Source organism: Propithecus coquereli, unplaced genomic scaffold, assembly GCF_000956105.1.
Source record: "Propithecus coquereli isolate 6110/MARCELLA unplaced genomic scaffold, Pcoq_1.0 Scaffold80, whole genome shotgun sequence".
Classification (NCBI taxonomy): Eukaryota; Metazoa; Chordata; class Mammalia; order Primates; family Indriidae; genus Propithecus; species Propithecus coquereli.
The window spans coordinates 8122599-8137281 of record NW_012154174.1 but is presented as its reverse complement, the minus strand read 5'-3'; the positions used below and the strand labels follow the sequence as shown (position 1 = coordinate 8137281).

At 53.6% G+C, this 14683-nt stretch overlaps 1 protein-coding gene across 1 annotated transcript in view; it reads right to left on the bottom strand.

Annotated features, from left to right (window-relative positions):
• Positions 1 to 14683, bottom strand: part of TSPAN14 (tetraspanin 14) — a 66301-nt gene that overhangs the window by 6345 nt on the left and 45273 nt on the right. Inside the window, exons 4-6 of the mRNA XM_012663347.1 lie at positions 5174 to 5320; positions 3381 to 3551; positions 1079 to 1204 (exon numbers count right to left, since the gene is read on the bottom strand). Coding sequence (XP_012518801.1) covers positions 1079 to 1204; positions 3381 to 3551; positions 5174 to 5320 — 444 coding nt within the window. The remainder of the gene's footprint in view (positions 1 to 1078; positions 1205 to 3380; positions 3552 to 5173; positions 5321 to 14683) is intronic.

The window sequence follows — 14683 nt, the reverse complement described above, 5'->3', positions numbered from 1 at the left end:
AGAAAAGTCACAACCAAACACCAGCAAACACCTGTGCAAATTCCATCATCCTTCAATCACGCTGCCAGCTAACCTTACAGGCTAGGACGGGGTCGGCGGACCTTTCCTGTGAAGGGCTAGATAATAAATATTTCAGACACAGACTCAACTCTGCTTTGGTAGCATGAGAGCAGACGCTGACGGCATGTAACAAATAAGCATGGCTGTATTTCAAGAAAACTTCATAGACACTGAGATTTCAATTTCACATAATTTTCATGTGTTACAAAATATTATCCTTCTTTTGATTTATTTTCAACCCTTTAAAAATAGCTGAAAGCATTCTTAGCTCACAAGTCACAGAAACACAGGCGGCCAGATTTGGCCCCTGGGCCACGGTTCGTCAGTCTCTCTGCTAGGAGGTAAAAGTTATACTTGCTAAATGCAACACTTACTAGAATGGAATATTTCACAGTCACACTGGAGACCTCAGACACCAGCTGAGCAATTCTAGCAAATCTGAGCCTCTCCGGGCGGGGACAGGGCGATGCCCTGCCTTCTTGAAGCCCTGTGACCCGACACCAGGCACAAACTGCACAGAGAGCTTACAAGGGGCCCAGATCTGCTCACGCTCGATTCAGGCAAAGTTCAGAGCTCCTCCACCCCAAGAATCCAGCTTCTGGAACCCAAGGACATATGTCTTGGATTATGTGTGAAAACAGGTGAAGAAAGAACAGGAAATAATTCTCCACTACTGAGACGCTGTCGCCCAGGTAGTGACATGTACTCCACAGCCCTGTGAACTTCTGAGTACCAGGCATTTTCTCCAGAGAAAGGACAGCAAAGAGGGCTGAGCAGGGCTCACTATACACATAGCATCTTGGCCAGGCACCCCAAGGAGAGCCCCTCGAGGTAGGGATAATACTGTTTTTCTCTTGCTTTGCCAGGACAGTAGAGCCAGAATGGGCCACGCAACCACAAGAGCCTAGGGGCAGAGGGTGCATGAGACAGAAGACCCCAGAGTGCTGGAGGAATCTCCGGAACCGCCGGGATTCTGGAGGGACACAGGCTCCACGCGCCCAAGTGCAGGCCAGCTCACCGCGGGATCCGGCACGCAGCAGGAGAAGGGCACCCCGCACTTCTCACGGCTGTAGCTGGCGCCGCTGCAGTTAAAGTAGACGTTGAGGTCCCAGTCTTCAGGGCCAAACGCCCCGCAGCACTGGTTCTGCAAGCACAAAAGCCACAACCATCAGGGTGACACCGAAGTAAGTGTGTTGCATCTGCCACACAGAGAAATCAAGGCCTGCCCCACTACCTCCCATGTGCACAGAGATGCTGAGCTGGCAACACAGGCAGCCTTTCAAGAAGGAAGCAGTGTTGCCAGTTGCGGTGGCATGCGCCTATAATCCCAGCTACACAGGAAGATTGCTCGAACCCAGATGTTCGAAGCCAGCCTGGGAAACATAGCAAGACCCCGTAAAAATAAATAAATAATAAACATTTTAAAAAAAGAAAAACTAGGAAACAGTGGCCAAGGCATCTCCTCTGTCTAAAACACAAGGCTGACTCAAGGGCGCCCCCTGGCCCCAGCACAGGGCACAGCATGCCCACCCTAGTCCCTGCTCAGCAAGGAGCTTGCCCTTCCTCTCCCACCTGCACAGCCCAGCCCTGAGCTGCCTTCTCCTCTCCTTTGAGACCCCTGCACCTCTGGTGTGGTCCTCAGCTGGCCCCCAGAGAACACTTCCTCATAGGCAGTGTGTCTTCCCCCCTGAGAAACTTTCGAGCTGGGCCTGGTTCCCTTTTTTGCCTTTTTACAAAAAGCAGCTGGGGAATGTCTACTCCCAAGGAAAGAGGTACGATTGGGATACATGGTAACGCAGTCAACGCTCGGCCCCCACCTGGGGCCTCTGCTCTCCCTTTCCTGTTATCTGGTGTAGCTGCAAAGAAAATCCTCGTGTGTCTAAAAAATTTGAAAGAGCCAAACACACTGAAAGCATCATCATGAAGTTCACAGCAACCTCACCCAAGAGCACATCTCATCTTTGTGTGCTTGCCCTCGCGGCTGGTGTGGTTATTGTAGCTATGGCAGTGTTCACAACAATGGCGACTGGGATTTCTGCAACCCCCTTTCTTTACTTCTAAGGTAGAATGCCGTCTCCCCACTCCCAACCCCCATTGTTCCCAGTTGCTTTAACGATTATCTAATATTTTACCCCAGAAATACCTATAATTTACTGAATGCCTTCGGAAATTGTATTTTTAAAAGGAAAAGAAATCAATGGAGAAAACTACAACGTCTTTAAGACAATGCAAGGTAGAACTGCTAGCACGCCGACACCAGCAAGCCAAAGGCTGTGTGAAAACGAAAAAAGAATTGTGGCACCGAACAGAAAAAAAAAGGGAGAGGCATCTGAAAATGGATAGGATTTGGTGACTTTCGCAGACAAATATAAATCAGTAATAACAATACAGGAAGGATCTTCGGTCACATAAATGGGTTTTGCTAGATCCCATGATACATGAAATAACGGTAAACAAGTTTAGGTTAATGATGAAAGTGGTCACAGTTATTTTTAATGCTTTCTAATTTATTTTCTTATCAGAACCAAAGTGTTCCATATGAAAAGTTCTTGAGGAAGCAGGGCTTTCTGGCAGCACAAAGATCACAAGAGGCTCCCAAAGGCTGACCTGGAGTGAGTTCTTCCCAGGGGGCCGAGGACTGCGGTCCAAGCCCCACCCCAGGTGTAGCCGCACACGAGGCGGCGTGGGCAGACGGAGTAAAGGCCACTGGCTGGGACTGCTCGGACAAACCCCTGGGGACATATTCCAGGGAGGTTACATTCCTCTCCATCTGAGGAAGCTTCCTCCAGGCAGCTCTGCCTTCTTAAACAGGAAGGGGAAAAGGTCTGGGGGAGGAAGGAGACAGGAATAGCCTCAGACAGTGAGTCATGAGCCTGGGGGAAGGAGTTCTACCCTGGGGACCCAATGCTCAAGGTCCCAGGGAGGACTGCAGCCAGCGTGGCTACTGGGCAGGGCTGGACAGATCTGGGTCCCGTTCTGGCGGAGGGGAGGGCTGAGCACCTGGCGAGGGTGGCCACAGGTGCAGCTGCACCCCTGCCACCTGGACTTGCCTGCACGATCCCAATGTGGGGAGGGTACCCCGAGAGAGCCTGGGCTGCTGGGCAGCCACAAGCAGGCAGAGCTGAACTAACCAGAGGCAGAGGGGGCCCCTTCTGTGGCCTCCGTGCTGCCTGCCGAGCTACAAGCAGAAAACTCAGAGTTGGGAAGGTTCCTGTCCTCCTGTCCTGTCCTCCACTGGCCTCTGCTCTGGAGCAACACAGACAGATTACTGGTAGGAAGGCCTGTGCTCTGGCAGGGAGCCCACTGGAGGCGCTGCTTACGGCTTTCTGAAGGGAGTCGATGAGGTTCTGCAGATCGATGTCGTCCCGGTAGGACCTGATGTTGCTCTCGAAGAACTCCCGGAACCGGTCCCTCACCCAGTCCTGAAACAGGAAGGCCAGCACGGCCACAGCAAGCTCCAGAAAGAAGATGAGCACGATGGCGCCGCAGAACTGCACCGGGACAAGGACGGGAGAGGGAGTCACCACACCATCAGCCTGGCCTAGCCAGACGCACACCCCCACCTGGTCTGGAACCACTGCCTGCCACAGAGAGCTCTGCACCTGAGAGACCCATGTTGGGGCCCTAGGAATCCCACGTTAGCGGGGTGACTCTGGGCAACTTCACCTCATTTGTAAAAAGGGGATATTCACCCCTACCCAGGTCACTGCATTGTTGGTAACAGTCAAATGAATGAAAAAGTATGAGAAAGCTCTAAGCCAATGTGTTATTTCCTATGAAGCAGCTCTCGCTGGACAAGAAGGGAACCCTATCAGGCGAATGAATGGCTGTCCTACCCCACCAGGGTGTCAGCTCCTTTAGGACAGAGACTGTGACCCAGATACTACCTGAACCATTCCCCACGCACACACAATCAACCAAGCGCCTGGAAAACTAATCTATTACCCCCACTTTAAGGACAAGGAAACAGGCTCACTCAGGTGTGTAGCTTGCCTGAGGTCACACGGCTCACGCAGAACATCTGAGTTCTTTGGCAGGTCTCATTACAACTCTGGAGGTGCCAGTGTTATCTGTACCCACTCTGCACATAAGTATGTGACTGCCAGCTGCATAAAGACCTCTCCAGAAGTGTGGCTGTCCCTAGCCACAAACAGTGGTGGGGCTCTACAGCCACAGGTCCACACCCCTCCCATCAGAGCAGACTCCCAGCCTACAGAGCCTGTGTTCTCACAGCCATTGCCGTTGGCCATACTGGACACTTAGCAGCTTTGCCACAACCAGCAAATTTGGAGGAGCCTTTCAAAGTAGAACTGAGGAAAAACACACGTTTGCATGTGCACGGGCACACAGACACACACACACACACACACGCACACGGCCCTTCAGAATGTAATCTCTGTTCATACAGAAACGAGACTCTAAACATAATATTTTTTAAGAGAAAAAAATTAGAAAAAAACCCCATGTGCTTTACTTCTTAAAGTAAGTCCACGAAAGCAAAAGCTTGGTCTAATATATTTAAGAAATAATACAGTGCAAAAAAAGATAATGTGTTTTCCCCAATAGATGCTACTTAAATTTTAACTGAATGCATTTAAAAATGATTTTGTATCTAAATATAAAACTAAACTCTTAGTAACTCGCAGGTCTGGCAGGAAATTAAGGATTCTGCACTGCACACCCAACAGATTCACAGCCCCTGGAGGAGGAAAACGATTTTTTAATGTTACTGGCAACATCTTTTGATCTTAGCCAGGAAGGGCAAAGGTGAGGAGCAAACAAACAATTCCCTTAGAACTTCTGAGGGAGGATAAAAGGCAAAGGAGGGGGGAGTACTGCTGGCCTTGGAGCAGTGGGCTTGTCCCACCAGGGACTGAAAACCAGAGGGGCCCAACTTCTCCTGGCTGAGGAGTCAGCTCATCTGGATTTTTCCTGAAATCTTACCATTCAGGGCACAGAAGGACACAAAGGGCTGCCTCCTGCTTCCACTGCTGGGGCCCGGGGGCGGGTTTTTAGGGGTTGTACCCACTCGGACCACGTAACACATAACCCCCGCCCCAGCAGAGCCCGCACCCCCAGCCCCATCCGTCCCACTGTCTCTGTGGCCACTCACAAACTTGAGCAAGCAGATGTTCTCCCGCAGGGCCCCCACACAGCCGGCGAACCCCAGCGTGAACATCACCACGCCCACCATCAGGACCAGCACCACGGGGTCGATTCCATGCAGCCGGGTCACTTTGGTGAGGTCGGACAGCACACCCTGAAAGAGGCAGAGAAAACAGGGCAGCACTGGCCTGGGAGGGGAGTCAAGGGTGCTGCCCTGGGGGACTGGGCTGCGTCTCAACTGAGGACAGGGACCTGCCTTCAGAGGCTCGGTCATCTCATTAAAAGCCAGGCCACAGTGAGGACCCTGCCCACCCTGTTAGAGGCCCGTCTGGCCAGCAGATCCCTGCCCACCTCAGCCCCCAGGGGCCTGCACGGAAGTGCTCCTGGTCTCCACCGAGGCTGTGAGTTCTTCCTGGGCAGGCGCCAGGCTTCTCCTGCAGCCTGCAGGGTGCTGTGCTAGGCCTGGGTGGCTGACTTTGTCAGTTCCCCGACTTGGCACTCAATTAATGGAGAACCCCACTATCGTGAGACAAAAACAGACTCAATATGAACACTCCTGTGGAAAACACACCCACCAAGGGTGCACTGGCACAGAATGTTGATTGATGAAGGGGGTGTTCTGTATCTGTACTGTCCGAAATGGCAGCCACTGACCAAGGCCCTCAAAATGTAGCTAGTAAGACTGAAGGACTGGATTTTGTTTTGTATTTCATTTTAATTAATTTAAATATAAACACAGGCCGGGCACGGTGGCTCACGCTTGTAATCCTAGCACTCTGGGAGGCCGAGGTGGGCGGATTGTTTGAGTTCAGGAGTTTGAGACCAGCCTGAGCAAGAGCGAGACCCCGTCTCTACTAAAAATAGAAAGAAATTAGCTGGACAACTAAAAATATACAGAAAAAATTAGCCGGGCATGGTGGCGCATGCCTGTAGTCCCAGCTACTCGGGAGGCTGAGGCAGAGGATTGCTTGAGCCCAGGAGTTTTGAGGTTGCTGTGAGCTGGGCTGACGCCACGGCACTCTAGTCCGGGCAACACAGTGAGACTCTGTCTCAAGAAAAAAAAAAAATATATACATATATATATAAATACAAATAGTCACATGTAGCCAGTGGAAACCACAATAGACAGAGTAGTTCTACAGGATTTGTAAAATGCCAAGGAGGAAGTTAAGCCCTGGGGACTGAGTCCCACAGAATGTTTACAACTCTGCTTCTTTGATTATAGTTTCTCTTTTTCATTGCTCTTGTTCTGTAAATGACCAGGAGAGAGCAGACCACCCCCTTCCAACCTATAACTGATCTCTGTTATAGGTTAACTGTCTCCTTTACTGTCCCATATCAAATGCAGGTCAGATAGCGTCTGCGACCCCCTGACAGTTACATTTTCAGTGTGGAATGTTAGATACACCTTTCCTGAAAGAAAAAGACTACCTCAACTAATCAGATCATTGTAACTGTGCATTAAGCCTCACATAGAAAGATGCTGAAATCATTAATCTTCCCTGAGCTTTGTAAACAGTCCCAACCGCTGCACTTTGGAACATTGACTTCCATTCTTTGTAATCTGTGCTTCCTTGGTTGCCATCCTCAATCTATACACTTGAATAAACTCTCTTTAAACTAGATTCTGACCTTTTTGATTATTTTAAGGTTGACAGATGCAAAGGAGTAGCCAGTCCCACACTCAGGGTTTTGCCCAGTCAGGCTGCTGCAGTCCTAGAGGAGGCCACACGGTGGCGCTGTGAGCCATGGATTGCACCTGCTTCTGGGTCACTGGGGCAAAGGGACATTGCACTCCAGCTCTTGCCCTTTAAGAGTTCAGAGGCCACCTGAAGCTACCCAGCCTTGAAGGTGGGCCATATCCAGTTCCTAAGGCCATGGTGGGAAAGCCTACAGAGGTTCCACCAAAAGAAGAGGGCCCTGGGCTCTAGAGAGGCGCTCTCCAACGCCCCAAGGGTTGCAGAGCTCTGCGCCCCACCCCCTCGCCCCCTCACCCCTCCTCCCCCATGGAAAAACTGTCTTTCATGAAACTTGGGGGAGGGGGGGTTGAGCCAGCAAAGCTTCATCCGTATCTATAGCTCATCACTTGCATCACCACCTGAGCTCTGCATCTGTCCCGCCCCGCCCTGCCCCACCCTACCCCCATCCGTGGAAAATGGTCTTCCATGAAACCAGTCCCTGGTGCCAAAAAGGCTGGGGCCTGATGCTTTAGAGAAAGTTTTGGTTCCCACTGTTTCCACCCAGCATACTCCACTTTGCTCCTTCCCCTCCTTCCCCACCCCTCCTCCTCCTCCCTCCCTGGCCCTACTGTAGTGAGGGCCCTTTTCAACCCTCAGGGCCTCCACAGGGCAACGGGGGGCAGGTAGCTCCACCCTGCCCGCACCCAGTCTAGCCTCCTCCCTAGAGTTGCAACTGCCCCTAGTCCTTCCAGGTCATAAAAGCCTAGTCGCCCCTCCTCATAGCCCCCTCCACAGGTGCTTAAGGACCTGCCCCTGCCCCACTAGGCACCCAGGAGGCACACAGCCTTCCTTCCTGCTCTCAGGGGTTCTTTCTGTGGGCCAAGACAAGAGCTTCAGGGATAAACTGCAACTGCGTCCAGGGAACTGCTCACCTGCTCCCAGAGGCACAGAGGGGGGATCAGGAAGTTAGCCCCAAGCCTGCGCTGGGCACAGCTGCAGACAAGCCTGAGGCAGCTGGGAACAGAGGAGAAGGCTCTCCACAGCCACGGGGCTCAAACCCAACGGCCCTACAACAGGGGAGCAGGTTCTGTGAAGAGTAAGGACTATAAACCTTCACACTGCACAAGAAATGCTCGTTGTCAGGGAACAGATTGGAGGAGAGGAACATTTTAAGCTGAATGAATCTGGTTTTGGCTGCCTGATGCTCAGAGTGCTAGTGACAGTAACACCTACCTTTTCGCTCCATGCCCACAGCCCGACTCCAAGGAAGACAACTCCAGCCAACTAAGCAGGGGCAGGGAAAAGAGAGAGAGAAAATTAGGTCAGAAACCAGCACTGCGAACATGCTTCACAGAGCAAAGTCCGCACTGCTAGCCGGGGGATGCTCCTGGCTCATGTCCAAGGTGGCCCCTTGGCTCCTACAGGGCTTCCCACCCCAGAACAGAGGGACACTGAGGCTCTGCAGAGAACCTGCTCCTGACTTCCCCAACGTCTGGACCAACTCCTTCAACCCCAGATGGCCCCTCCAGAGTCACAGACATCGGGCTGTGCCCCGGCCCGTCACCATTATGCAACCCCCAACTCATTTCAGTGCACAATCTGGTGTGTAGGAAGGCTTCACCCCTTGTGAGGGCTGCCCCAGGTGCCTTCAGAGCCTCCCAGCGCAGGGTGAGGCTCTGCACAGGACCAGGCACCACCCTGGGGTGAGGGGATGGGGGAGCAGAGTCCAGCACCAACTCTGCCACCCGCCCCAGGCCTCCTGCCCTGGAGACAGACTCCGAGCGCAGGCAAGCAGCTACCCAGGCCATTCACTGGCAAGGGCTGACCCTCTTCCCCATAGTACCTATACGCAGCACGGGGCCCCCGTGTGCTCCGGAAACGCTGGGTTATTAGCTATTGAGTTAATACAGGGCTGCATTTCTGCACCGCAGAAGAGAAGCAGAAGCACCCCCAACCCCGACCTCCCACCTCCAGGAACCCACTGGGGCCAGGCTGTCCCACATGCGCCACATCAGAAAGGGGCCCACCCAAATACACACACAGGTTCCTAGACCGGGGAAGATTTTCCCTACAAAACAAAACACATCATGATCTCTGCAAACAAAGCGGCCTCCTATTTTTCTGTTTAGCTGCTTTACACCACGCTGGCATTTCGCTGTCATTTACCAGCATCTCCCCAGAAGTAACAGGGCTAGGCTTCTCTGTGGCTCTCAATCTTCCAGTGTATTCTCCAGCCTTAAGCCATTTCTGCCCATTTTTTTCCAATACTAGCCCTAGGGGGCTGAAGTTGGAAGAACGGGCCCCTTATACAGAAAGCCCCGGGAGGTCTCAACTTCTTTGGGAGCACGTCACGTTCAGAAAACGCACACGTGCCCAATATTTTGTACGGAATCTCAGAGGGCTCGCAGCCTTCCGTTGCTGGTTCCCGCAGTGGTCTGTGAAGCCTAAGTGAAAAAGCTCTGCCAGGACTGATCCCTACAGTTTATAAAACAGAACAAAGCAGGGCCAAGACCAAAATGCCAGGCAGCAGGGAGAAGGGCGGGTCCCAGGTCTAAGTTCAGTTTTCATTCACTCCTCGCTCATTCGTTCAACTGATATTCGCAGGGTAGGCGCCGGATACAGCACTGAGCCCACAGCAAAGCACAGCGCACGCTCCAGCGGGCTCATCCTTGAGGATGTCCCGCTCCTCAGTCCTCCCTCTGAATTACTGGCTGGTGTTCTTTCTTGATGGAGGGTACAGCCACTTCCTTTCCCTCCCAGGTGTCCCATGCTGGCACAGGGAGCGAGCCCGAAGGCAGTGGCTACTGCCCACCGTGTCCTGTCAGCCCCATCCCTACCACTCCTCAAGGCCCCAGTGACTTGCTTCCCTCGTGCCAAAGCTGGAGACCGAATCTTTTTCTCTTCTTATCTGACCTCATCCAACACAGCTGCTCACGCCCTCCTCCCCCAACCACTCACGGACACACTCCCGCCTCCTCCTCCAGACCCCTCTAAAGAAAGGCCAGTGGCGCTCACCCTGCAGTCCTTGCCCCTTCATCCTCCCCTGAATCCTCTAGGGGACCTCATAATCACAGGCTTTAAATACCATCTAACATGCTGGCTCTCAGATCCAATCTCCAGCCCTGGCCAATCCCTCAAGCCAAACACCGTAATGTCTCCTTCACTTGTCCACCTCACACAGCTACAAGTATTTCCATCTTAACGTGCGGGCAACGGAGCCTTGGTCTCCCAGCCCCCGACCCAGCTCCCCACCACCCGGCCCCATGTGCACCCACTTGTGTGTGTGTGAGAGAGAAAACCCGGTCCCAAGCTTGATGCCTCTTTGCCTTTTGCCCACACGCAACCTGCCAGAACCTTTTACGGGTTCTACCTTCACAATCCACAGTGCACGTGGCCAGCGTTCCCGACCCTCTGCTCCCACCTGTCCACACTCCGCCTGCTCTGGCCCGGATCCTTGAAAACCACAGATCAGAGGACTCCCCTCTTCGAACCCCTCAAGTGACTTCCCTTCGCACCGAGAATAAAATTCGCACTGTCTGCGGCCCACCAGCGTCCGCCCGCATCTCCCATGTCCTCCTGCCCACCCCCTGCCCAGCCCAGCTCCCCAGGCTACTGGCGTTCTTACTATTCCTCAGAGCCTTGACACTGCTTCCCAGCCTAGAATGTTCTTCCCCCATATAGGTTCCTGGCTTCCTCCCTCACCTCAGTCGGCTCTCTTCAAATTTCACCTCCTCAGAGATGCCTCCCCTCGCCATCCTGGGTGGGACTGCTCCCTGCCCCCCACCCCTGACCGCCTCCTGCTGATTTTCTTCATGACCGCACAGGCTGTCTGTCTACTGCGTCTCCCCGAGCAAGCCCTCTGAGGGCAGAGACGTCATCTGTTTCGTTCACTCGTACCCCAGCAACTTGGAGAAGGACGTGGCACGCGGCAGGGGCAGAGCGGGCACAAGCGAGTGACCCACCAGGGACCAAGACCAGGGCTTGCCTGGGTCCCTGCAGCTCTCCTCCCAGCACAGTCCAAAGGCCTTCAGGGCAGAGGAGGCCCAAGCCAGCCCTAACTGGGACCAGAGCAGAATGGGGCCTGTAGTTAGCCAGCCTATGCCCATCCCGTGTTCCCAGACATCCCAGCCCCTGCCTGGCCATTTCCACAGCAGTCCACCCACCCCTGGAGCCATGTGGGACATGTGAGAAAAGCCTGCCTTAAAAACACGCAGCCAGACCACCGCACGGAGCTCTCTTCTCTCCCCCCCACCCCCCGCAACTCGCAGTCCGCCCTCTCTCACCCCATCTTCTATCTTTTCCCACGTTAAAACCAGCCTCGGCTCCACCTTTATTTATAGGGCTCAGTGAATCCACCCTGAGGTGCTGTTGTCATTTTTCCCCTAGGTGACTAAACAGATACAATGGCAAGAGGTGACTGGTTTCACAAAAGGAAATTTGCTTGGCCAAAAACTTCAGAGCACAAGTTCGGAAAAAAGATCATCTACTCCTCACGAGAGAAGTCCATGTTCACCTGCCTCAGGAGCACAGTGCCCGTGCAAAGGTAGGTGTGCCTGTCTGTGTGTCTCTAACGATCACCCCCTACCCCAAACGAAAGGCCCCTGGTGCTGCTCTGCTCATGGCTCACAGACACACCGACCTATGCCCTCTCTTGCCACCTGCAGCTGTTTCTTCCCAAGGCCCCCTAGGACCCCCCTGGCTGAATGGCGGTTAGCCTGAGAAGCCAGCTCCTTGTCACTGCAGTGCAATTCTCCTCCTCTCAGCTCTAAGAATGAGGGCCTGTGTTGTTTTCCTTTCTGTTCCAAAGGAAGAACTAAAGTTAACTCACACCGGAAAGACAGGAACTTGGGGGTCACATGTCAGATCATGGGTTCAATGAACACTGGCCTAGGGCAGGAACTCTGGGGACCAACAATGGTTTTAGACACAAAGAGACTGAGGGAGGACCAGACAGGGGAAGTGACCTGCCTGGCTGCCCATGTAACAGCCCCACCAATGAGCCAGGGTGCTAATGGAGCCCGTCATGGAACTTTGGAGCGGATGGTCTGTGGGGCCCAGCCAGGCCAGGCCATCCTCCCTGTTGCCAACCATCTGGGAGTGAGGGTTCAGCAGCTGGGTGCCCTCCAGCCTCAGTGACTTTCTTTGTCTCTCTTCTATGACCTAATTGAATCCCGTACTGAAAAACGGGGCCCAACTCCGGGCAAGCCCAAGGGGAGGCCAGCCCTCTTTCTGCTTGGACCACCAGGCACGTACCCTGCTGTGGCCCTCGTGGCGAGTAGCCCTACCCTTTCCTGAGTGTGCACGCTGTGGTTCACACTTACTGCACCTAAAGAGACCCTTCCACATCCCATAACGCTGGTCCCGTTATCCTCATTTTTTCAGATGGGAAAGCCCTGGCGCAGAGCAGTCTGGTCATCTTGCCCAAGGTCACACAGCTAGCTGGTGGCACATTTAAGAACCGAACTTGGTGTCTTAGACCCTGACACACACTATCTCACCACCCACAGGGCAGTCGCCCCAGCCACCCTGTCCATATGGGGACACCCACACAGGACCATCCACACAGGGGTCCTGGGTGCAGGAGGTCCACAGAGGGGCTTCTGGGCTGTGCAACTCTAAAGCCAATGATCCAGTGTCAGGTGGTAAAGCCACTCTGTGTCCCAACCAGGGTGGGTGGACAAGGGAGCAGGAATCATTGCAAAGATTCAATATTGACCTTTCCACCTTAGACAAATGCCCCTATGAAAGAAGGCAAGAGGTTGTCTTGGGGTACTCTGGGCTAGGCTGGCCACAGTCTTAGAAGCCACAAAAGACCCACTCACATGAGCAAGCCTGTGGCATGTTACCCAAGCACCATCAAGTCAGAGAGGACATGCAGACACCTGGCCCGGCCCTGCTAGACTGGAGGAGAGAGTTCCAACTCCAGGCAGGTCACAAGTGCCTCTCACCTGTATTGCAATAGCCTTGGCCCCTTGCAAGATTTCATTTAAGCATTTGTAAAAGCACTTGGGCAACTCTTGCAGGCCTTTCCTCAGCAAGCTCAAGGCGAACCACCAGGAGCAAGGCAACACTCTCAGGCTCTGCCCTGCTGGCCTCTGGCTCTTGCACAATCCCCTTGCTGACTCAGGCTCGCAGTACCCCTTGCCCTGGGCTTCCTATGTGAGCCTCAGAGACGACCAGAAGGAAACCCAAGAGTAAGCCACTGAGGCAAGAGGCTGTCTAGAGCAGTGCTGAACACACAGCACAGGTTAGCCGGTCCTGGATTCAATCTTCACTCTGCAACTTTCTAGTGACAGGACCTTCTCTGAGCCTATGTTCTCCTCTACAAAACAGAGGGAACCCTTCCTAGGTCACGGGAAGGTTTTAAGGACTGAAGGAAGAGCCCATGTGACCTGGTTACCCCGGGGCACAGGGCCAAGTCCCAAGGGCACCCTGCCCTCCTGCGGTGCAGGCAGAGCAGAGGCTGTCAAGGAGACACCACAAGCGCCTGCTGTACTGAAGACACTCTGTGCCTCCTTCTCCTGACGCTGGTGCTCTGCTCTGTGCCCCCAGTAACTCCCAGGACTGTCTCTGTCCTATGCCAAGGTTCTCCTTTCCAGGTACCTGTTTCACTGGGCTTCTGGAGACAACAGGAATGAGGCCTTCTGGAAGGCTCCCCAGGTGAGGTAGGAAAGAATGATGGAAAGAAAACTGCAGGGAGCAGAGGAAACTAGGACCAAGTCTCAGCTCTGTTCCTGACTCCCCCAGTGGCCTCCAGCGCGCCCCGCCTCTTGGGCTTTAGTTGGCAGAGCTGCAACATAAGCAGCTGAAGACCAATGAACTCCAAGGGCCCAGGCACCTCCTGCTGGCTGAGCTTTGCCTTCTTCTGTGAGTCCTGGGCGCTGGCACTCTCCAGAATAGGAAATCTCACATCCAGGCCTGGGGGCGCTCACTCAGAAAGCACCAGAGATACTCGTGGCAACTGGAAATGCCAGTGATTCAGCTGAACTTGAGGCCAGAAAGGACCCCCAAGGGCACAGACCCTAGCTAGACCCAGCCTGACCCCAAGAGCCCAGTGGGCTGGGGAAAGAGTTGTGGGGTGTTGGTCAGGCTTAGGTTGCCCCTCAAGACTGGGACCACTGTGAGCCCTAAAAAGAGCAGGAACGCCCCTTTCAAAACAGTCCCACATTAAAAAAGTCTGAGCCAAGCCACTTCTCAGCGGGTGTTTGGCAGGTCTGGGAGCCAGAAGGGATGCTGGAGCCCAACTTCCTCATGACAGAGGGAAGCAGGGCCCTGGGCAGGAGATGCCTTGTGTGGGGTCACACAGCTATCACACCCCAGCTTTTCCTCCTGCCGGAAGGGTGGTGCTGAAAAAAAGCAGCAGAGCCAGCAAACCCGTGTGAGGGCCCCAGAGGGGGGGCAAGGACTACACAGAGGGCTCCAAGGGCTGCTCCCACAGCTGCCTCTGTCACCTGATAACAGGGCGCCTACCCCCACCAAGCTCTGCTCCACCCAAGACTCTGACTGTGTCAAGGCCTTGGAAAGGGAGGAAGGTGGAGGGGGCAGAGTCATCCAAGGGAGGTGACAGGGAAAGCCCTCACCCCAGCCTCACCCGACCCTAGTCTCAACCACTACTGGCACAGTTCACAGTGATTAACAGTGGGTAGAAAACCAAGATAACTAAGCCAGCAGTCAGCATTTCTGTAAAGGGCCAAATAGTAAATATTCAGCTGTGTGTGCTGTATGACCTCCGATGCAATTACTCAACTGTGCTGTTATAATGGGAAAGCAGCCATAGATAACACATAAATGAATGGGTGTGGCTGTTTTCCAAAAAAATTGTATGTACAAAAACAGGC